This window comes from Malania oleifera, chromosome 1 (assembly GCF_029873635.1).
Source record: "Malania oleifera isolate guangnan ecotype guangnan chromosome 1, ASM2987363v1, whole genome shotgun sequence".
Classification (NCBI taxonomy): domain Eukaryota; kingdom Viridiplantae; phylum Streptophyta; class Magnoliopsida; order Santalales; family Ximeniaceae; genus Malania; species Malania oleifera.
Window position 1 is genome coordinate 28,858,236 of NC_080417.1, and position 25,664 is coordinate 28,883,899.

The 25,664-nt window shown below is 32.9% G+C and overlaps 1 protein-coding gene across 8 annotated transcripts; it reads left to right on the plus strand.

The window, feature by feature from the left end:
• Nucleotides 1-7,343: 7,343 nt before the first annotated feature.
• On the plus strand, nucleotides 7,344-25,150 carry LOC131154141 (G-box-binding factor 1). Of its 8 annotated transcripts, none has more exons than XM_058106724.1 (12): nucleotides 7,344-7,951; nucleotides 9,265-14,526; nucleotides 14,606-14,653; nucleotides 14,740-14,829; nucleotides 14,968-15,054; nucleotides 16,617-16,783; nucleotides 17,451-17,508; nucleotides 17,741-17,789; nucleotides 17,868-18,103; nucleotides 19,082-19,159; nucleotides 24,081-24,206; nucleotides 24,599-25,150. In XM_058106724.1, exons 2-12 carry the CDS (start codon nucleotides 14,467-14,469, stop codon nucleotides 24,689-24,691), a joined length of 1,092 nt encoding a protein of 363 aa, XP_057962707.1. In that variant the 5' UTR covers nucleotides 7,344-7,951; nucleotides 9,265-14,466; the 3' UTR covers nucleotides 24,692-25,150. The 8 variants fall into 8 exon arrangements, with proteins under 8 accessions (XP_057962707.1, XP_057962705.1, XP_057962714.1 ...); XM_058106722.1 differs by having other exon boundaries at nucleotides 14,375-14,526; XM_058106731.1 differs by having other exon boundaries at nucleotides 14,400-14,526.
• Nucleotides 25,151-25,664: the final 514 nt, after the last annotated feature.

Genomic DNA, 25,664 nt, shown 5'->3' on the forward strand with positions numbered 1-25,664 from the left:
CTTTTTGAAATATCATCTTTCTTTTTTAACAGCCATTTGCATCCCACTACTTTCCTTCCCTTAGGAAGTTCTACCAACTCCCAAGTTTGATCTTTATCCAAATACTCCACGGTACCTCTTCCATTATATCCTCCATCCACCTATTTCTCTTTAGGCCTAAAAAAGCATCTTGAAAAGAATGTGGATTTCCAATGCCACTAACTAGAGCAAAGGAGACCATATCCTCAAAATCATATCTTTGCGGTGCACAGATAATGCGTCTAGAGTGCCTGTCAGAGTGTCATTTATTTAGCGAAGAACCAGTTGTATCATACGAGGACCAAACACATAGATGTGAGGTTTCACAGGATCAAGGAATTAGTTTCTTCTGGTGAACTCTTGCTTGAGAAAGTTTACACTTTTAAGAACGTAGCTGACATGTTAACAAAGCATGTTACCACGAACAAGTTCAAGCATTGCTTGGACTTGATTAACGTCTCTAGATGCTAGACGGGAGGTGTCCCAACCTATTGTCCTAGGTGGAGTTGCGGGTTATGTTTTTATTTTCTCCTAAGGGGTGTATATTCGTCAAGGTGGATATTGTTGTAATATGTGGCTCATATATTTTGAGTGGAACACATGTACAAAGAAAACATGGTTTGTAAAAATAGAGAAATTGGTTTCCAAAAGAAATTGTCAATGATTTGCAGAGTTGCATCAGCGGAGTCAAACTTAGGAAGAAACCATTGACGGTTTGGCAGAGATCATCAACAGTTACATCGACGGTTTGGTCTCGGGAAGAAACCATCAACATTTTGTCTGAAATCGTCGATAGTTTCAGTCTCAATAAGAAACTGTCGACAGTTTTACTCGACGCTAAAGAGGGTTAGCATTTATACTATATTATAACTCTTGTTTGACAATATAATGAAAATTATAGTCGCTTGCTCTCGTGGACATAGACACATTGTCGAATCACATTAATAGTTTGTGTCATTGTTTTATTACTTTCCTTATAATATATGTGATTGTGTTTCGTATTGTTCATTGTTGGTTACTGCATTGCACAATTCGAGCGAAGTGTTTGTTTTTGCTGCAATTTGCACAACATAAAGGAACAAAGGATGATTCATATTACTTTGATTTTCTTAAGTTACCAAATGTTGGCAATTAAAATGGATCCTCTAAACCCGTGTCTACAATAATGTATAATTATTATATATTTTTTGCTATTTTATGCTTATTATTATTATTATTATTATTATTATTATTATTATTATTATTATTATTATTATTATATATTACGTTATATTATATTATCATCATCCACAATTATGATATCCATATTAAAAAGAGAAAAATAGTTTTACATTACACTATAATAGTATAATGATAATAATATTATTATATTTAAAATAATTAATTGCAGTATCATATATAATAATAAAATTAATATTTTCATGATATTATGAAAATGTGATCATTTTTCATATATTTATACATATATCAAGATTATATAATAATTTTATTAAAAATATGCAACAAAATTTTTACTTTTGAACCAAATAAAAATATAAATTCTATAGAATCAACCAAGTAAAATTATTCTCATGAAGTAGACATTTTAATCCAAGAAAGGCATCATGAATGTAATTGCATAATACCCTTAAATAGATTCAAGTATTTTCTTAAATCCTTTCTTCTATTGTTTTGTTCTTTCTTGTTACATATAGAGACGTGCAAGGAATATCAATAATTTATTAATTTTAATATAAAAATAAAATATAAGTATTAATATTAATTTTTAATTAACAATATATTAATTTTTAATACGAAAAGATTTTCTTATTGTCAAAAATTTTAAATTTAGATATTGGCATTAATTAAATATTTAGGTCTTTGACTATTTTGTCCCAAATGCTCTAACAATGGTGAAAGTCAAGGTGTTATCTCAAGAGAGAGGTGAATTAGGTTTATAAAAAATTCTTTTAAATGTTTTTATTGATTTTCAGCTTTTTATATACTTAAGTAAACACACAAGTTGTTGATTTTAAATACTCAAACAAATCAACCACAATCACAAATCAAATAATAAACAATCAATCAATCATACAATGCTTAATCAATTTGTGAGAGCAGCCGCACTTGTTGTTTTTGAGCTTTTGCCAACTTTTAGTTTGTAGCCTAGTATGAATGATTTTTAAGCGCTTCTTTTAATCAAGATTTCTGCAAGCGATTAATCAACGTACTCCCTTAAAGGTTTCCGCAAAATATTAACCAATGTACTTTCTTAGCTTAAAAGATCTTCTCAATCTCAGTTTTTCAGCAAACTTGCACTTTGAAATACAATTTGTATATGTTTAAATTTAAATAGAAAAGGGTAGAGAGTGAGACCAAGATTTTTTACGAGGTTCAGCTTTTCCCAGCCTACGTCCTCGTCTTAAGCAAGACCACCCAAGGATTCCACTAACTCGTTCCTTTGCGGGCGGAACAAACCGTTTACAACCCTCCTTTAGGGTGGAGCCCCCTCTCCAAGCGATACCCCATGCTTGGTTACAACAATCCAATCACCTAAATAGTCAAAGAAACAAGAAACAAGAAAAGGTTTCTTTTGTACAAAGAATGCTCTCAGATAAAGCTAGTTAGTACAATTGAAAACACTATATACTTCAATAACAAATATAAAAAAAAATAGAGTTGAAGCTCAAGAACAATTTCATTGGATTACTTCTCTTAGATAAGAATCAGTAATTTAGATTGTAGTGCTCAGAGAAGAATGATCAGCAGCTCAGAATTTTAGTAATTCTCATATTGCAAGAGTGAGCAAGAGAGAGCTTTGAGAGAACAAGAGAGCTTCCAGCTTGAGAGAAAATTTTTAATTGCTTGGTGTATGTTTGATTTGTGAAAACATGTATTTATAGGCTCAAAAAGGTTAATTCATGTAGCCCAAGGTTACTTGGAGTATTTTTCAAGTTTTTACAAAATTTGGGACACAAGAAACTTAAATTTGAATTTTAAAACTTTTAAAAAAATATTACCGTTAACAATGTTCAGGCACCTAAAGTCTTGGGGTCAGTCTCTTGAGGTCCCTTAAAACTGTGATTTTTCAATTGAAAATAGGGTCAGGTGCCTGAGCTGACAAGGATCAGTCACCTGAGCCTACACTGCCTCTTCAAAAATTCATCAAGAAAATCTTCAGGCGCTTGAACTTATTCTTCAAGCACTTCTTATACTTCAGTTGTTTGAACAAACAAATTTTTGGTTTTTCATTTTAGTCTTCAAAAACACTTAGTTCTCTTGCTTTGTTACTAATAAAAAATATTTTTTAGGGTTTTAAAACAAGGTCTCTAAGTCCAAGACAAATCCTAATGAGCTTCAAAACATTTCCACATGATATTTAGCACGAAGTACTTACATAGGTAATCCTAAAGCTTTAAAAATTCTAAGCTTTGAAGTCTTCATATGAGTAATGCTTTGAATCCTCTTAGACGCTTGAATCAACTTTAGGTTTTCACATGCTTTGATCATTTTGGTTCATTTGAGCTTCCTTTGGATCACTTTGAAGATGAGTGTGGCTTTGTGGTCCTTCGTGAACTTGTACTTGCATTTCCTTTGATCTTTTAAACTTTGTCAATTAAGCATTCCTGAAACATCATCACTTAACAACAACATGTTAAATCAACCTTCATTTGTTATCATCAAAATGAGATTTGAAAACCATGTTAGGCCAACAAATAGTATTCTTGTTCTCGTATACCATCATTTTTCCTAGCAATGATATTTTTTATTCCAATCTACTTAGATAGCGTTTGGTTCATAGTTGTAATCGGAATTGGAATTGGAATTAAAATTCATAAGAATCAAACACGGAATGTCAGATTCCTCTCCTATGTTTGGTTTGACACAAAATCAAAATCAAAATTATATTATAGTGTGAAAAGTTAGGTGTACTCCCAAGAGGGGAGTGAACTGGGTTTTTTTTAATTTTCTTTAAAATCTCTTTGTTTTACAAGTTCATTTAGTTAAGAGTTAACCCCTTTTTCAATTAGAGTTAATTTGCAATCACACTTTAACCCCTTTTTCAATTAGAGTTAATTTGCAATCACACTCTTCAAACACAACAATTTCACAAGTACAATTGATATTCATTCCAATCAATGAAGTTAGCTTGATATCACAAAAATAGAAAATTCAACCAAGCTTCCAAAATTCAAATATCGATATCAAAAAAGTATCCTAATTTTAAGTATGTAACTAATCAATATATTAATGAGCTTTGGTATTAATTAATCAATGTACTCCCTTGTGGTTTTCGCAATAATATTGATTAATCAACGTACTCCCTTACGATTTCCGCAATTCCCAAAAGCAAATTAATATTCATCAATTCAAATAAGCATCCACGCAGTTTATATGTGTTGTAATTTAAAGAGAATAAGGAAGAGAGTGACACCAAGATTTTTACGAGGTTCAGCTATACCCGCCTACATCCTCGCCTTAGGTACATTACCCAAGGATTCACTATACTGCTCCCTTAACCAGGCAGAGCAAACCTTTTACAAACTCCTTCAAATAGGATAGAGCCCTTCTCTCCAAGCGATACCCCACGCTTGGCAAACCAACGATTCAACAACCTGAATTGTCAAAAACAACAAGAAACAAGAACAAATTCTTGTGTACAAAGACACTCTCACAAAAGAGCTTATTAGTACAAGTTAGAGAACTAATATACTTCAAACTAAATATCAATAAAAAATGAAGCTTAGGAAAAATACAAGAATCGAGTGGTTGTATCAGCAGGAATTCAGTATAATTTCAGCAAGTATGTGTGAGCAAGAAAGCTTTGAGAATTAAAGATTTTGATTGCTAGATTGTAAGTAGTTGTGTGTAAAAATCCTTTGGTTTTCCATGTATTTATAGAGTTCTAAAAGTAATTTCTTATTGCCCAATTTTACTTGGAATATTTCCCAATTTATACAAAGTTTGGAGCTCAAGCAAATAATTTTGAAAGTTCTCCACGCTACTTTATCTTAATTTTGGAAAGTCACTTGCCTTTCAAAAAAGAGATGTTGTCAACTTCAACCATCTTTCAGTATTTTGGGTATAACTTTCACTATATAACTCTGATTTGAACATTCTTGCCATCAACAGAAAATTAATAGAAAATACCACAACTTTCATGTTGGATACTTTTTTAGATGATGAGTTTTTTATAGATAAAATTGCTCATTAATGCAGATGTAAGGTGCTTTTCATTTCAAAAATAATTTTAACCTTTTTGAAATAATTTTTTACCTTAAAAAATATTTTTCATGTATTCTAAAAAATGGGTCTCTAAGTCAATAATCATTTCTAAGAGCTTCAAAGCATTCATATTGATTTTAAATTAAAGTACTTACATAAGACTTTCTTAAGACTTAAACATTCGAAGTGTGAAGTGTTCATATTTGTCTTCCTTTGAGTCCATCTTGATTTTGAGTTTCAACATTCTTTAAGCTTTCATAAGATTTGTCAAACTTTGATCTATTGAACTTTCTTTTGATCATTTGTTTGGAATGTAGGTTATCAATGCACTCTTGATCTTGAACTCCAATGTTTAATTCCTAAAGTATCATCACTTTAACTAAAACATGTTAAATTCTCTTGATTTGTTATTATCAAAATAAGATTCGTAAGTCTTGTTAGACTAACAATCTTTCCCTTTTTTATGATGACAAATAAAGAGTAAAACAGAGTTAACCTTGATAAGGATCCCCCTTACAAAAAACACACTTTTAACAATGTTTTTGAAAAACAAATCAATCATATGATCAAATAATTCCAAATTCAATTTTTTGATTCCATGTAAGTTAATTTATATAACAATCAAGTATTCATAGTTCATATCATCATATCAACATTAGCAATATCTCATATTTTACATTGCTTAAACTTTCTTATCTTTGCATTTTATCTCCTCAATTTTATTCTCATTAAGTTAGTTCTCATTTTTGCTCAAATTTTCTCCCTTTTTTGACATCAATTAAAAAGAGAAAAGTAATAAGAAAAACATATAAATATTAAGGCACTGAGCAACCATAAGCAAAAATATAGATTCAGTGACGACACAAAGCAGAACTTTGCATTCATCATGCATAAAAAGATAGACAATAAGTCTCAAAGTATGGTTACAATACTATTCTATTACTTTTTATGTGTTGCAATATTATTATATATAATATAAATGTTACTAATAGTGGTTAAAATACTTTATATTATAATATAAAATATATTTAATGATGTCATAATATTAATATCATTTTTTAGATTTATATAATATATATTATATTGTTTATAGTATTATATAATATTATTTTTATATTTATGTAGTATATATTATATTATATTATATATAATATTACATTGTATGCCTATGTATTTGTACAATAGTTTCTAATCTATATCATTATTAAATTTTATTATTGTATATTTGACAATTGATCATTATAACAAACATTTTATTTTGTTTTATTTTATTCATAAGATTATAAATAATAATATAATAAATTAATAATCATACCATAAGTATATCGTAATATTTTAACATCTGATCTTGTTTTATTAATTTTTGTATGCCAGTCAAAGGGGGAATCTCATTCCTATATAGAATGAGAATCGAAATAAGATTACCGTAAAATAAACGTTAGGAATGGAAATTAATCATTCTGATTCCAATTTTTAAAGTTAACTCCCAAATACCAAAACACCATTACGAACATTCAAAGACCAAAAAATTAAACTAACAATGTGTAGAGCGACCATATTTTTATATTGCCAAAAATTCTTGAATATAACATTTGGAGATTTCACTAACAATTATTTGCAAATATGAAGTTGTCAAACATCCTACTAAAATTTGTAACATTCAAAATAAGAGAAAATTTAGCTTCTTGAAGAACATAGAGAACTGAAAATATGGGAAGAGAATTTAAATTTTGAAAGGGAGAGATAAATTCTTAAAAAAATAATCTATATCTTCTCTATCTCTCTATAAAATTAAGAACTTTGTAATTTTTAAAATTTTCAACAATAAAAAAAAATATAATTTGATTGGGCAAAAGTCTTTTGCCATTATTTTTCCTCAATCAAATTTTATTTAATTTTAATATCAAATAGAATTCAACTAAAATAGCATTTGGATTTTTTATTCTTTGTTTAATTTTAATTTTTTCAAATGACAAATAAGTCATTAGCCTAAAATGATGCAAGTTTCTACTCATATAAGATAGACATTAATCAAATAATTTAAAAGAATTAAGGAATCAAACTAATTTGATCAAGATTAAATATTAAAAATAAAAAATCAACAAACCAATTAAAAAAGGTAGTCACATGCTACCCATTTATGCTTGATAATTTGAGATGAACCCACCCACTTAAATAATGCAGCCAAGTTGATAAGTATAAAAAAAAAAAAAATTAAGTCACAAAAATATATAGATAAGGCCTAATAACTAAGAAGAGGAGACGGGCAAAAGCGGAATACAATTGTAAAAGTTGGGGAGTCAACCTGCCTTGTCACGTCTAGCCAGTAGAACCTTGCCAGCTGGAATCCACGTCCTTGTGACGTGGCACCTGCGAAACCCTACACCTCCCCCCGCCACCGCCAGCGACGAGGCCCCCTTCTCTCCTATAGGACACCGCCACACCATTCGCACCCTTCCTGATTTCTGACACCATTAACACACACGAAACACTCCTGTCCTGAGAGAGAGAGAGAGAGGGTGGGGGGCGGGGTTGCGGTTTCTCTCTCCAGCTGTAAGCAATCTGGACCGTAGAGGTTGAGACCTAGCCTCTCCGCCGTTGATCCTAGAAGCTGTAGCGAAGAAGAGCTGTTTCGTTTGGGTCGGGTTTCGTCTATAACTAACGACCTCCTTCTTCGTCCCACCTGGACTTCCACCTCACTCCCCCCCTCCAAACACCATTAGACCAGGTCAGTCTCTCTCTCTCTCTCTCTCTCTCTCTCTCCTATTTTTACTCTCTCTTTCTCTCTCCCCCCGCGTGTATAATATTTGGCGGAAATCTCTGCGACTCATGTTTTGCTTTGAATTTTGTTTGAGAATCAGAAATTTTTTATGGATCTCACATGTCTGGACTTTTTGTTTCAATTATGGAATTAAATTTCTGGATTTGAAATTGTTGTTTCTGATAATTTACGAATTATGATGGCTCCCTGTTGCATTAAAATAATTGATGTAATTTTTCTTTCTCCTTGGACTAATCTGATTTGATCCAGTTTGACCTTTGCTCTTTGAAACTGAAACCAATTTCTATAGACTCAATTGTCCGTCGTAGTTCCTCTAGATCTTCTTTCGTTTTAAGTGATTTTTCGCCTTGAATTTTTTATTTGCTAGCCTATTCATAGCCAATTCATCGTAGGTACAACGTTGTTTTTCTTTTTTCTTTTGAGTGTTTGTCTATCTGTGTGTCTGTGTGTGTGTGTGTGTGTGAGAGAGAGAGAGAGAGAGAGAGGTCTCTGATTTGTGTTTTTTGGCTCATGCCAGAGTTCCACTCCTTTAATCCCTCCCCCCCCCCCCCCCCAAAAAAAAAAAAAGAAAGAAAGAAGAGTTCAATTCCTTGTAATCAGTTTTAGTTTGCTTTTAAAAATAACATAAAAATAAAAAATTTTATAACCCTTTGGGTTCTGGATGGGGAGATTTCAAGTGATTGGAATTTCTAAAATATAGATGGATTTTTAAATCCTTTGATTCACAATTCCATCATTTACAAGTCCTTTGCTTGTATACTTTGCACATTATAAATCATGTCATTAGCATACTACTGAATTTTTGGCTTCACTTCTTCCTGGTGATGGATGTAGTCTCCATGACTTTGCCCAACTATGGCATAAAACATACACTGGATATTTGTTTAAAAACCTGGAATATCATGTGTGAGCGCCTTGCTTTTTTTCATTATAAATCATGTCATTGGCATACCATTAAAAAAATTAGAATAATATTATGTTGGTCAATTCTAGCCATTGCTTCAAAAAATATTTAATGCATGCATCCAACAAATGGAATGGAAGGTAGACCCTTTTTAATGTCTCAAAACTCAGATGCGTAACTAAAACTATAGTAAGTTATGTAATTGATCTTTAAACTTTACCCTCCAGTTTCAATTCGGTCTCAGAACTTTAATTTGCTTCGTTTAGGTTCTGGAACTATTTGAGTTAATGCAATGCCATCCTGAAGTGGTGATATGTGATTTCATTTTGATATTTTTATTGACTTGGATGTACAGTTGGCACATGGGGATGAGGCAGGAGATTTCTCACACTGGAATACCTGCACAAAAGCTGTGAGCAGCATTTATCTTAAGACACGTTAGGGAAATTATGGCAAAACAATGCAAGGGCTTTAAATGATCAGATTAGGCCATTAGGGTTGATAGGAGATCAGATCGAGGCCTGTTCAATCCATGGCAAACACTACCCCTAAAGACAACTATAGTCACATTATTTCAATGGGCTGTTTGTCGGATTGAAATTGTTTGCTCATGTACATGTTTATGAATTACACATACTCGTGCACACACACACATGTAATAAATAAAACAATGCACTAAAAGAGGGCAAACCTTGATCCCATGGCAAGGGCATTACACTCAAACCAGAAGGTTGCATGTTCAAGTCATGGAAATAGCCTCTCCAATTGGGGAGGGAAGCTGCTGCTACTTAACTCTTGCCCTCCCTAGATCCCTTATATGGTGTGGTACTTTGTGCAGTGGGTGTTACTAACAAGTGTACTAAAAGGTACCAAGGGTGAGACACCAATTTACAATGGAAATGCATTGATTATATTTCAAGAACATATCATCAGCAAACTGCACAAAAGAGTCACGGCTATCACAAAAAGTGTACCCCCATTCTTTTTTGAAAAACATAAGACAGAAATCAATTTACTCTTTATACTCTCCAAAGAAACCTCTAGCCCTTCAAAAGCTCTCAAATTAAAGGAATTGCATCCCAGGGAGGACTGCCCCCTTTTCTGCTTTTAGATCCCTTCCACGCTTCCTCAACCATCGTCTACTTAGCCCCTGTTTGGTAGGTCTTAAAAAATAAGTACTTTTCTGAAAAAGTACTTATTTTAACTACTCGTTTGACTAAATAGTGTTTGGTTCACACTTTAAAAAGTACTTATTTCAAAAATTAGTTTTCCAAACTACTTTTTTTTGAAAAAATAAGTATTTTTTTTTTGAAATTTTATTTTTCTGAAAAAAAATACTTATCTGAAAAAAAAAGTACTTAAAAATAAGTATTTCAAAATACTTTTTAGATAAGTTCTTTTTCCTAGAAACGTAATTTTCATTAGGTGGTTCCAAATGATCCCTTAATATCCAAAAATGCATAGATCAGACCCCATAACTTCTTGCTGAGTCTCATAAAGAGTGAATGGTTAACGGTCCATTCTGCCTTTTTACCCAAAAAAGCACCCGTTAAATGTATATAATCCCCTTTATCATATTATCAACTTTTAAGGATTCTGCCCCAAGCTGCCTACCAAGAGAAAATCAGTCATTCCATTATCTTCCCCTCTAGTCAGCTGACTGGAATATTATTAATATTTTACAGTAAATCCTCCAGTTTTTGGCAGAGACCATCTAACTCTGTCAGTCTGTCCCTCCCCTCCTTCCCCTCACAGTGTTGCTATGTCAAAGGCTTAGAAAGCTGAGGCACTCCTCCATTCTGCATCATTCAAATATTTCTGAGCCTTAAATCCCACTGGAGAAGATCTTCACTCCCGTTCAACCAATTGCTTACTTTGTCACAAGGATTAATGCATATGTACCCAAGGTCTTAAATTTCGATTTCGACTAAAATTTCGAAACTCCAAAAGTATGGAAATTTCGACAGAAATTTCGATTTCAATTTGAAAAAATAACGGAAATCAGTAGTAAAGCATGTAATTCTTTGTGAAACTTTAGAAATGGTTAACAAACATAATAATATAAGTTTTAGGACAAATATATTACAAGTTAAACACATCTATGTTGTGTATGAGGTTGAAAAGTTGTAATATAGTATGTGTATCAAACGTATTTATAAGATAATGTATAGTAAACATATTCAGCGCATACAAATGAAATTCGTAAATCATTTAAATATTATTTATTGTACAAATAATGATAATTTAGACATAAATGGTTAAATAAAATGCTGCTGTAAGTTTATTTTTTCATATAATTTCAAAAGCCTTTGTCATAATATTTTTTTTTTTGATAAAAATAAATTAAGGGAGAAATTTCAGTTCACTCCTAAATCTCTTATTTGAATTCCAAGGAAATTTCATTGTATAGTTAAAATTTCAATAAGTTTCGCTGAAATTTTGAGATTTCGATAAATTTCGGGATGATTCATTGAGATCTCAATGGAAATTATGCAAGATGGAAATCGACTGTGATTTCGATTTCAAGGGTGATGGAAACCGGAAATTTCGACGGAAATTTCAACAATTTCGTGGAAATTTAAGACCATGTATGTACCTAAACTTGAAAGGCAAGCTTGAATGGTTGTGTTTGTAGTGGAATTGATTTGATTGATCTTGGATGACCCTCAATGTACGAAACTTGCGTATACATATCAATATCATTTAGTTTTGGCACCCAAAAATTTGCCTCTCAGGAAGTTCACAGATCTCTAGAACTGGCAAATCAGAACTGCCTGTTGGGTTGGAATTGCAGCCATGACTGAAGCTTGAATGTGCTATACTCCTGTTCCATGTGCTCTGTTTTGAGATGAGAGCACAACATAACTGAAGGGATGGAAGTGTTGAAGAGGTGGGAAATCTCCTACATAGTCCCTACATGTTGACTGGGCATCCAAGTCAGCTAAAATCCTCAAATGGAGTTCCACAAAACATGCTCATTTTTCTGCCATAACTCACCCTCATACTGCTATAAGTGTTGCTCGTACTTTCGCTGAGAATATTGTCAAGTTGCATAGAAGTCCTCAGTCTATTGTCAGTGACAAAGTCTTTACCCACAACTTCTGGAAGTTTTTATTTAATGTGTTAGGATTCCCAAATCAATTGGGATTGAGTCCATTATGGACTTGGATTGGGATATTTTACATTCCTAACAGAAATTTCCCTACCCTTTATATATGACCCTATGGGGCTTTCCCATTCAAGCAATAACATAATTCATAGCCTTTGGATAATTTGGAGGAAGATCCGAAGTAATTCTGGGACCTAATTGAAGCAAATTAAAGTTTCGGAGCTAAGTTGAAACTTGACTAAAAGTTTAAGGACCAATGGTATAATTTACCTGCGAGATTCATAACATAATGAAGCAACCTAGGATTACTAAAGATAATAATTATACTGATGCAGTGCAAAGTGACTGTAAAGTCATGGAAACAAAATGATGTAAATAGTCGAGTCTACCGGTGCAACTCAGTTGCTTTACTCCAGCAGAGGACACCATTATTCACCTTTGCTGCACAGCAATTTCCCTGTTGCCATTGCTTCTTGCACATCCTCTGTTCCCATTGAAACTTTTGTAGACCTTTCGTTTTGATTTGGTTCATGATGGCCTTATGCAAGATACTTGTTTTTCACTGAAATTCATAACAGCAGCTTCAAAGATTTCAATATTAAGTAATGTGAACAAGCACCTATACAATGGGCCTGAAATTTTTCAAGTTTACTGTCATTTATGTAAAAGAAATCAGGCAGAAAATCCCCAACTTGATGGGTAAAGTGGAGCAATTTTTTGTATGACACCTGTTTTGACATTATTTTACGGAGGGAATTTAGAGTGATGCACATAACCTCTAGAAATCCCATGATATTTGTTAATTTCCTTTTGAAGCTATCCAAACAGAAGAATTAGATGAAGAAGCATTTTGAATATTTCGTGTGTGATTCCCTCTTAAAATACCATATCAAAACACTCTTTAGTTTCCACAGTATCATTTGTGAATACGGTACATCCATTAGACAATATATCTTCAATCTGGCAACAGATTCAAGATCAAGATACATTACAAAAGATACTGACTTGATGCTTCTGTCCTCCTATATGCCAACATAATGTTAGTAAAAGTAGTTACTTCAATGTCAGTTGTCCTGTACCACTTAATGAGCCTTTATGCACTCATGAAAATGTAAAGATAAAACCAGTTCATTATTTTTAATCAATTAATCAATGCATGTGTAAATTTAGTGCTGGTTACTGCATACTCCATTGGAATTTAAAAGTCGAGTCATATTGTTTGACCAACTTTTTTGCTCAACATTCATTTGTTTATGTTTATAAGTTTGGTTGGCATTCTGTGGCACAAGATTATCTAACAATCTTCTAGGTATGGGCTTAAGAGCCTATGATCCCATTTTGAATACAATACTGTAGAAGTATGATTAAATTATGTCTGGGAGCAATAACATGTAAACTACATAATGACTGCCCAAGATAGTTTTATTGCATGACAACCTTCCCAATTCCTATATTGCTTTGGCCTAGTCCAATTGAAGGATTGGAGAACTAAATATAATTTGACTTGATGGCCTGGAGAAAGGGTATCCATAGAGTTAGGTGTATCATATGTAATGGTAGAATTGTTTAAAATTATTTTTTGCTCAATAATAAACATGGCTACAATTGTTTCACAATACAAGCTCTGTCTTCTATTGAATGCATCTACAGTGCTGAATGTTACCTTTTTATGAAATTTTATAATTCAATGGTATTAGTGATATGTTAATGCCTCTCAATGTTTTAGAAGGCTTAATCGAGGCTCCCCTCAAAGCAAGGCATGCCTAAAATGCCTTGAGGCTCAAGATAAAATACCAAATTACACAAAGGCGAACACACTACATGCAGAGGCTTACACATTCGTACAAAAGGCACGCCTTCTGGGCCTTTTTAGTTGAGGCTTACACATTTTGGGTTGTGATTCTCAAATTAGATTTGGTTGGAAAATTTTAATTACATGTTTATATAAATTAATGTCATAATATGAGTTGATTTCTAAACCAAGTAACTGAGTTTTATTGTAGATATTGAAAATAGTTTGAACTTTGTGATAGTATAGCCATCTCCTGTCATGATTTACGTCATGAATTCATGTTAGCAAATTTTGAGTGGCCAAGTTGTTTGCAAAGTATATATTTAATTTTATTTACATTATATGTGTTTTTTTCCTTAATTTTTTTCTTAATTTTTAAAATATATGTAGTTTATTTACATATTTTATCAAAAAATAAAATTCTCAAAAGGCTTACGTACCAATGCCTTAAGGCTTATGCCTCACCTCAAGGGTTAAAATGCCTCACCTTACGCCTTTGCCTTTTAAAACATTGAATTGCCTTTCAAAGGAATGTATGAGTGCAAATCTGATGTCTTGCCACAGTTTTTTGATTTCAAGTGCTTCATAGGAACTCTCAAGGATAAACACATTGTAGTAAGTTTTACTAAGCAGTTGAACTTCAGTTGGGCTACTGAATGGGGACTGGGGAGGAAAGCACACCTGCTAAACCTTCCAAACCAACCTCTTCGACTCAGGTCTTCTCTCTTTCTCTGTGTGTGTGTGTGTGCATGAATGTCATGTGCATTTTTGAATCATACTTCTTTTTGTTTTCAGGAAACACCAACAACACCCTCCTATCCTGATTGGTCAGCCTCTATGCAGGTTTATGTTAAAAATATATTGGGTTGATTGTTTTTATATACCAAGATTATTCATCTTAATAGCTTATAGCTAAGTTCCTTGATCAGGCTTATTATGGTGCTGGAGCTACTCCACCTCCCTTTTTCGCCTCGACTGTTGCTTCGCCTACTCCCCATCCTTACCTGTGGGGAAGCCAGGTAACTTTCTATGTTTTGGAGATTATATATTTTTAAGTTTACAGGAGTGTTAAATATTTAGGCTTTGTTTGGCTCCTTGAATGTCCTAAAGGACATGTATCTATATAGACTTATTTTGTGTTTCTCGATGATTTTCAGCATCCTTTAATTCCACCATATGGGACCCCAGTTCCATACCCTGCTTTATACCCAGGGGGAGTTTATGCTCACCCTAACATGGCTATGGTAATTCTGAGCTTCGCTAATCATTTGATGTGTTTGTATTTTATTTTAACATGGGTTTCTTTATATTTATGCTCATTCTTTTTTTATTATATACTAGTTTTTTTTGTCATGTGTGTTGCACGTGAGTGGGTACAAGTGAGTAATAAAACTATTACACTTTTAAAAGAACAATCCATGAATCCAAGATGTTTTTTTAAAAAAATAAAACGAGGTTGAAGTTTGATCACTGTTCAGTTGATATCCGTTTAACTGATCAAGTTTGCTTATATATCATAGCTTGTTAATTTATTATTTATTGTATGGTTTAATTGCCAAGTTATCATTTATTGTCAGGTTTACTTAAACTAAAATATTGTAATCATCAAAATCCTCTTAGAATAAAACCTTTACAATGGTTTTGTTCATTGAAAATATAAGTTGAAAACAGTCAAGTCTTGTATTTGCTTTGTATGTGTGCACGCGTACTTGGCTTATTACTTAATTATTTTAATTACTTTTGGTGTCATTTATATTTTGCTCACCTTTGGTTTATTAACTATTTGTTTTTGAGTAATGTACAAAAGAACCTATTAGAAAAAAAATTCAGGATTTTTTATTTATGTTCTTGTGTATGAGAAATGATAAATTTATTTATTTTGTTTGTTAACTGAAATTTTCACATTATAGCCGTTCTTGTTTTTTGTTACTTAATGATAAACTAGTGGAGTTTGTTCCAGTTTCAACAAAATATGACCTTTATTATATAAGGGGAAACTTTTAAGGTCTTTGATTTTATTATAAAAAATAAGGTTTATTGTTCATTTAAGCAATTAGATACGCTATAAGAATTGTTGAAGATGTTAGATTTATTTCTCTACTTACCATTTATGATATTTTTGCTTTCATTTGTTTTTCAACCAAGTGTGTGTGTGTGTGTGTGTGTTTCCTTGTATGACTTAAAATATGACTAACATTTTGACTGGGAGTGATAAGAAATTATGACAATTAGATATTTGTTGAAGTTCAAAAATTAGCAGTAAATTACTAAATATTTTAACGATTAAAAAATTAATTAATGCTCTACAATGAAAACTTCTCAATTTGTATAGGATGCAAATTGAAGGCATGCACCACGTTTTTTAAGTTCAAATTTTAATTTATCCAAATGAAATGATCTAGAAATACTTTTATCTGATTTTGATTATAACTTAATTCTTTTAGGAATGTTTTTGTCTTATTTTCAAAACATAGGGATATTTTTGTACTCAGAATTATTTTCACTATTCCTACTTTTATATATAGTAAATTATGGTTAAGTTCTTTTTAGGGATGGTTATCTTATTTTTAATAAGCAAGGATATTTTTTGTCCATCAAATGATTTACACTATTTTGTATTTTTGTAGATGGTGTAGATGTATGCTCATTCAAGTAATGATGTTTCGAGTGGGGCTACAGAAATTTATCATTTATATTCTTTAGCAAATTTAAAAAAGAAAAATAGCATTAAAGATAGTAATTGCCTTGTGACTACGGGAAAAACTTTGAAATTGGTCATCTATTTACTGTAGTGGGTTTTTTGTAGACTCCAAGTGCATCACATACAAATGTAGAATTGGAAGAAAAGACCTCTGATGGGAAGGAGCGGACACCAATGAAAAAGTCCAAGGGGAATTCAGGAAATGCAAGCCTCAAGCCTGGAGAGAGTGAAAAGGCTGCTTCAGGTTCAGGAAATGATGCTGCTACACTAAGGTGTGTGAGCATGAATTTTTTGTTCATTTTTAATTGACATGCTTTTATGTCAGTTTCAGTCCTCTCTCTCTCTCTCTCTCTCTCTCTCTCTCTCTCTCTCTCTCTCTCTCGCACACACACACAAACTGGAGAACAGGCTTTAAAGCCATTATGATCAAAATGAAGTGCATGTTTAATGCTAAGACCTACTCTGCAAGATGAGTCCTCCCTGGGAGATTGTTAATATACCATATTGAGTCAAAACTAGTAATTTCAAGCCATCTAATTTGAACTTTGAAGATGTAGGTCTTCCTGTTAAAAAAATTTGACCACTGAGAGGAAGTTATAAAAATCAGATGACTGAATATATTAAGCATCATAAACTAGGTAGGCCCCTCTTAAGATTGGGTTTTATTTGTAAGTTTCTCAATAAGAGGCTTGCTACGCAGCGTCACATCCAAGGCAACGAGGCAATAAGTCTTTCATGGCTGTGGGTGCCATGATGGCTCCATGTGGAGTCTGCAGCCATTGTTTGCCAGAATCATGCAGTCACATTAGGTGCAACTGTTCCTATTATTGCTTGTCTGATAATTTGGCACCTTGATATCTGAATAAATTGATGTGAGACTGTTTATTTCTTATTTTTTATTCATTGTTCTCTGATAATGAATTTACTTTGCACATACAGTGCTGAAAGTGGAAGTGATGGTTCATCAGAGGCAAGTGATGACAATAATAGCCAGCCGGTATGTATTTGTTTATAATTTATTAGTTAGTATGGTTTATTTAACGTAATTTGACTGCTATAGGATCTGGTAAAGCCCTTGCAACTCATCTGAATAGTTAGTCTAGACCAGTTTATGAATGCCAAATGCGAGCTTAAATAATTCGAACTGTATCAGCTTTTGACATAAAGGAGGCTTAAAAATTGTGTTAATGTGCATTTTCTTGAAGTAACATAAAATTTCTTCTCTTAAGGAATCTGCTGCAAGTAAGAAGGGAAGCTTTGACCAGATGCTTGCAGATGGTACTTGTCTTGTTTTTATCCAAATGGTTCATAAATTATTTTGGCATAGTAATTTTACATTTATAATAACTGCCTCAGGAGCCAATGCACGAAATAACAATGCAAGTGCAAATCATCAAGCTTCAGTGCAAGGGAAGCATGTAGTTTCTATGCCTGCCACAAATTTGAATATTGGGATGGACTTGTGGAATGCATCTTCAGCCGGAGTTGGAGCTGTAAAAATGAGACCAAATCCATCAGGGATCTCACCAGCAGTTGCTCCATCAGCAATGGTTGTACGTGAGGGCGTTGTGCCCGACCATCAATGGATTCAAGTATGAAGCCTCAATGATTTATTTGCTTGAAATTTTCTATGCTTTCCTGTTCTGTTTTATTTATTTTGATACTGCGAGTTGTTCAACAAAAACAAACTGCTTCTGCTCCCTTTTGTTCTGTTGTGGTTACCATACAGTTTTTAGAGTGTGACGTGGATTTTATAGATTGATTGCTGTGTTAATATAGAGCTATGATAGGGAGAAGTGGAAGACTTAATCCATTGAAGTAATTATCCAATTTTTTGAAGTAATTGAACGTTGTTTTCACCAGTAGCCAATAAGGACAAGATGTGTGGCAACAGGCTATAGGAAAAACCTTTATGAAGGGAAAGGAGAACTAGATAAAAATTAAACATTAACTAGATTGAGATATGGATTACTTAGTTCATTCCATTCCTCCTCTATCTGCTTAAGCTTTGGCCAGACCTGCCCATTCTGCTGACATGCTAGACAATCAAGATCCCAGTATCTATTAAATGCTTTGGTATTTTTATGAGAATTTTAGAAGGGTATTTTCGGGTGATATCATTTAAAGTGACAATTGTAAGTGGAATTTATTGTTGCATTGAAAGAGACTATAGTGAGAATGTGGAAAAATTGAATGTTGTATAATGATAATTTTTTTAGTCATTTACAACCAAGAAAAGTAAAGATTATATGGAATTGGCGCATCTAGGGTGAGGGATTGTAGAAATGATATTTTTAGGTCTTTCTTGTGCTGGGAAAACTATGAATCACACCTTACCTTATTTTGACTTTTAAACACATTCTATGTTTGCTGCATTTCATAATTTGATATTCTTCCTCACTAGTACTGATTTCTAAGTTCGTTGTTACTATGTTATATTTTTAACATGATGCACTCATGCACCTTAAAGTTTTGTTGTAGGGTAAACTATGAGAATGTTTCTTGTATGAAATACAGTTGCTTCCAGTATAAAATTTGTTCCACTAAATTGCAACTCTTACTTGTGACAGGATGAGCGTGAACTAAAAAGACAGAAAAGAAAACAATCCAATAGGGAGTCTGCTAGGAGGTCAAGATTACGCAAGCAGGTAAATATTTTGTTTGTGCATCCTTTTTAGGCCCTTATTTCCCTATACTAGGATCATTATGAGTTTGTAGGCAGTGGATTTTAGTGTAGATCCTGCAATCCATCAATTATAACATCTTCATATTAAAAACTGGTGGAGTTTTTAGCAGAAGATAGATATTTCTTTTAGAAAAATTGCCAATTATTTGAGCCAGGTGCTGGCAATGACCTGAATCTGGAGACTGTAGTTGTCTAATTGAGATTAGAACCGTGAATCGAAATCCTAATTTCATGAATCGAGATTCGAGATTCGAATTGAATCATAAGATTCGGTACAAAATTTGAAAAATCAATTCTAAATGACTTGCATATATGCATAAGTAAAATAGTAAAATATACTGAAATTTCAACAATTTTGGATAATCCATGTTGATAATTGGAATGGCGCTTGGCTTTGAAGCAAGTTTTGTAGGTCTAGCTCCTACAATGATCCATCTAACTCACGCAAATATTGATATAAGAGGATATTAGCCATATAAACAAGGTATGCCGAGATCTAACCATTCCACCTCTATCAAGCATCAAGTTAACCTAGTTTCTATGAAACTATGACACGTGTGATGTCACCTGAAACTAAAGCACTACGTCTAAGAAGAATTCAAGATGACTCAAAACAAAAGCACTAAGTCTAAGAGTTCAATATACACTAAAAAGTAAGATACGGACTTGGGTAAAATTCTTAAAAATTGAACTTCATGTTTATGGTGTAAGTTTACATATTTAACAATAAAAAAAATTCACGTATATGCTTTCTTTTAAAAAAATGAGAGAAATCAAGAAAAAACTTAATAAAAAATTGAACTTCATGCTTTTTAAGTGAATGAATCAATAGACAACAATAAAATTTGAATTTTATGGAGTTTAATGAAAATACATAAACAAAACTTACTAAAATATAAAAAGTTAAAAACTGATGAAAATCAAAATTTTAAATCCAAAGGAGTTGAGAGGGCAACATGCCAACCAAAAGCTAGCCCACCTGAATTTGGTTTTGTTCTCAAGAATAGTGTCCTCTAACTCTGCTTTTTTTCTAATCTTATCTAATGGCAGAAAAGAAAGGTGCAAAATGAGAGGGCCTGCACACTTCTTACTTGGAGGACATAGCTCATGTAAATAGCAAATAGAAGGCCACCATGAAAAAGGAAGAAGGTTTTTAAATCTTTTGGGTTTTAGAGGAGTTGCATTTGAATCTTATGATTCGTACGTTCAATTCAATTCACTGATTCACCAGGTGAATCAGGCCATTCACCTCAATTCATTGCCTTCTGCAATTTTCCCATGTGATTCGAACCGATTTATACCTTCCTCAATATTTAATCATATGAATTACACGATTTGAATCAAGAATTGTACGATTCTAACAACTATGCTGGAAACAACTTCTTGGCTAATGGAAGGAAATGGAAATTATTCATGAGACTATTCCTATTGCCTTTGGCAGTAAACTAGTTCTTCTAGAAACCACCAAAAGATGATCAATGAAAGTTCAATTGAGAATGAGTTTAACCCTTAATCAAATATATGATTCCAATCAATCATTAATACTATCAATGTGCAAGTTGTCTTATATATAAGCTGTGCTATTATGTGCATCTGTAAGTTAAACATAAAGAATCATACTCTGAATTGAATCTTGATTCTGTGTAGAACTACAGAATATGTTAGACATGTAGGAGGAATTCATGGGCACCTAAAACCAAGCTGCTTTGGTTTAAAGATGGGATAAATAAGTTTCTAGAACTAGTGCATCAAAATGCAGCATCTTTGCAAGCTTGTTTTGTGCATATGCACTGTTAAATGAACTTGAGGGCTGTATTATGATGAATCTGTTGTCCTCTAGGCATCATAAATCAACTTCATCATTGCAAATTAACTGCAGTTAAGGGATTCATATGGTTCAACAGTGGGGGAAAATAATAAAAAAGTAAATATTAAGACAGTGAAAATAGTGTTCAGGAGTTTATGATTTAATGGAGATATGGCTGACTGTACCCCATCTCAAATAATTGTCGGGATGAGCTATTCTGCCTTTCTGTCTTACAAGATTTTTTATTCTAGAAGGATTGCAGGGATCCAAGTGCCCCTGAATTGTTCTTGTATTTTTTTTTTTTGGTGAAATAGAACTGACATTTGCTCAATTTAGATCAATGTTCTAAAGGGCAAAGGCATAAGCTGAGGCATTTTAACCCTTAAAGGGTGAAAGCATAAGCTGTAAGGCATTGGGGCACCTTTTGAGAATTTTATTTAGAACAAAATATTTAAATAAATTACATATATTTTAAACATAAAGGGGGCCAAACCCGCCCTATGTTGTTAGGCTGTGGGCCAACAATGTATACAGTTCAAACTCTTTTAAGTTTTCTTTAACCTCCCTGCATGTGTAAACTGTAAACAAACAACAAATAGCATCCATTAGGGGAATAAAAATACCCAGGATAATTAAACTAATAGAAGATAAATGCAAGCGACAAGAGTTGAACTTAGGTCCTCCTGGAAACTATGGCTCTAATGACATGTTCATTAAGGAAAAGTGAAGAAGATGGAGATTCTTACGTCACAGGAAAATGTAGCCAGAAACCTTGGTCTGCCTGTCTCATCTTTGTATCGAGCAAAATTTGTGAAATAGAAATCACCCCAAATGTGACAATGAAATACCCCTCAAATAGCAAAATATAAATACCCAAACTACCCTAAACCAACACCATGTTAACATTTTAAACAAACAGTAAACCTCTCCTGTTTACTTCGATACTACTTGCTTGATACTATTTGCGCATTGGTGCATTTCTTGTTGCTCATCTAATTTTTTTAGACTAACAGTGTGGAATCAAGAAAAAAATTTTATTAGGAGATGCCTTTGTGTTTTGTCAAGATCCCCTCTAGGCTTTCAGGTTTAACACCATACAGATGCTACTGCATCATCTCAGCTGTTAGTTTGTTTGACAGCTAAAGTAAATTATGACTATTTGAAATAAAGAAAGAATGCAATGGAAATTTGATGAGAAAATGAAAGGTTAAATATAAATTTAATGTGGCAAGGTAAATGAGCAAAGAAAAATAGGGTCTCAATTCTCAGTTGTTCAAAACTATACCAAAAGTTGCATAATGGAGCCCTTATAGCCTTATAGGGGCTTTTCCCAAATGTTTAAATAAGGAAACAAATTAAGGAAGTAAAGCCAAAATAAAACAACTCGCTAAGTAAAGCCAAAATAAAACAATTTGCTTAGATTATTGGAATTATTAAATAAAAAAAGCAAGAAAAGTAGCTTTGTAAATTAACCCTCTCCTATGATTCTCTCCCTCTCTCTCTCTCTCTCTCTCTCTCTCGCAAGTGATGTGTTGGAAAAACAACTTTGGTGTATGTTCTTGAATGTTGGGAAGTTTATGTGCTAGAATATTAGAAAATATAGTGATTAGGCCATTAATAGTGTTCACATAAAGTGTTAGATGGCCTTGCATGTGAGGAATCTGAACTCTGTGTTGTGGTCATGGATTGTCTCTTAAAAGTCTTAAAGAGTACCAGGCATAATTACAGTATTAAGAGATCCTACCAGTCTCTGCTAAGTGGCTAGTAGTCTTTATAATTAGAAATGCACTGGGAAGATTCAGGCTTCGAACTGCTGGTTATTGGCACCCTTTTAATTTGTTAACTAAATGGGCTGCTGCTCAAATTTCAATTGTTAGTCTTTATAATTAGAAATGCACTGGGAAGGTTCAGGCTTCAAACTGCTGGTTATTGGCACCCTTTTAATTTATTAACAAATGGGCTGCTGCTTCAAATTTCAATTGTGTTTTCTTGAACTGAAAATTAAAGAACTGAATGGAGAAGTTATTGGAAGAGAATGCATTTTTTTTAACTGATACAAGAGTTGCAGATTTGTAGAGTTGTCGTACATGATGATATAAAGGTAATGAAACAAGCAAAAATCCTGGTGGTAGATCACCTCTATGTTAGATCCTCTTCACTACTAAACTGGGATATATATCAGAAGCTGGGAAGATGGTACTTTGAATCTTGGATGCACAAATCAATAGATTGATGAAAGAGCGACGGAAAGTAGTTGAAGTATGAGAATATTTATCGCCCATGTTATTTGTCATCACAAAATACCCAAGTACCTGTATTGAGCATAAAAAGGTGAGGTTGGGTGTTGGATATACATTCAACATGGCCTTGAATTGGAGAATGGATATGCACCCAATTGGAATGTGTAGCAACTAGCAAAGGAAAGGAGAAACACCCTCTGACTTCCTCAAATAGTTTCCTGAGAAACTTTCTCAATTGCATCTTCTGTTGTCCCAGCAATTGGGAAAATTTACATGGTTAATTCATGGTGAGTGAAGCACCATGTCTTACAGTTATGTTCCACAAGTACTCAATTTATTCTAGGGTAGAAATCTTGAAAGATTAGACAGTATTATAACTGAGCCATTCCACACTTTTCAAAGGTTGGAAAGTAGACAGGTCTTCCTTCCAAATCTATGTGACATAGTTTACCACTGGCTTCTACTGAAAGAAGGGATAACGTACCATAGGTTTGAAACCAGATTTGAGTTTTAGGATTTTTGGGACCACAGAGTGCAAACATATCCTCCTCGGAAAGTAAAGACTAGAAGAAGCTAAGGTGACCACAATTGTGAATTATGAGATTTTTTTTTAACGTAGCACTCTATTTCTCTGTTTTTTCTAATTTAGAACTTCAATTTGAAGAGAATAATATGAAAAGCATTTGTTGGACAATGTTAAGCATTAAAACTTTTTCCAATTTTCATGTCTTTTGATTTCATTGCTATGTTAACAGTAAATTTTTAAAAATAAAAATAAATATGAACATTATAGCTTTGTTTGATTGTGATGATTTGCATCTTTTGTTCTTTACCAGGCCGAGTGTGAAGAGCTCCAAGCACGGGTGGAGACGTTGAACAATGAAAATCGCACAATCAGAGAAGAGATGCAGAAGCTTTTGGAGGAATGCAATAAGCTTACATCTGAAAATGATTCCATCAAGGTTTCTAGTAGAGCCCTTTTCTTTTTGGATTTCTTTTATACTAGTTTAATTTCTCCACTTCCTTTAATAGCATGTTCGGTTGGAGGAAAGAGAAGACCACAAAAACATTAGAACACCTTTAGTTGTGTTTAAAGAGTAGCCTAAGGAGGGATATTTTGTCAAAAATGACAACTGACTTGTTTTCTTTCCGTCATCTTTCTCTTCACTCTTTCTCATTAAAGTGGAGAGAAGCTAGTTCCTTTTCTTCTCTTACGAGTTTCTTCCTTTTCTCTCCCAGCTTCTTTCAAACCAAAGGGTCTGCATTTTTGTTCCGCCTATAATATTTCTAGAATCCAAATTTCTCAAGAAAAAAAAATGATATTGATATCGTAAATGAATTATCCATGAAACAGGACGAGTTAACTCGGTTATGTGGAGCAGATGCATTAGCGAACCTCGAAAGTAGCAAGAGTCTTCAATCTCGTGGTGATGAAGGCAACAGCTGAGAAAGAAACTGAGGGTATGAAGAGAACTCTGTAAAATGTCTTGGAACACCAACAGCGCAGAATTGACCTAGGGATTTTTAATTGAGCACAGACGAACATTTGTCTCAACTACTAATCGATACCAATAACCTCCCCCTTTTTTCTTTAACTGTAATTCTAATTTTTATTTGTGTAATTTTAACTCTTTTGAGACAGATCCATGCGTATTGTGTGAGCCTAATCCCTGAGTGGGGGGGAGAAAAGGAGTAAAAGAGGTACTGTCTAGACTAGGACAATGAATTGTTGTTTACTTGGTAACTTCATTTCAACGAGCCTTTATGTATTACTTATCCCTTTTTGGCCCTCTTATTCCTCTATTACTGGAGTTTAAGGCCTGAGGGATGCTTTGCTTCTCATGAGCTTGGCGCCTGTTCTGGTCAATGGAAAGCAAATAAATAGAAGTGTCACCAAATATATATATTTATTGATTGTTTTATATTTATATTTTTACGTATGAGATGCTTTTTTTTTTTTTTTTTTTTTTTTGTTAGTGAAAAGAAATGAAAATTAAAAGATAAATTGTCATTTAAGACTTGAAAAATAAATGTTTTTAAGTGTGGTCTTTTTTAAGCCAAATTCTCTTTTTTTGTTTGTGGTAAGGCAACCGTTCAAAAAATTATTTTTATTTTCTTTGTCAAAATTTATTGAGTTTTTGTTTTGATTTTTAAACATATGGATATATAATGAAGAAATTCTATAAATATTAATTAAACTCTAAGATATGAGCTTTGCTCTCACACGCACACTAAGAGTTAAAAACCTAAAAAATATTGAAAAAATATTTTCTACTCTTGTTTTATAAATTTGAAAATTTTAAAAATTATGTAACGTTTTATAATTATTTAAAATTACAAATAAAAAATAAAACCACTACTAGCAAATGCAAAACTATTTTTAGTTTATTTATTCCTTGCAATTGTAAAAATAAAAAATT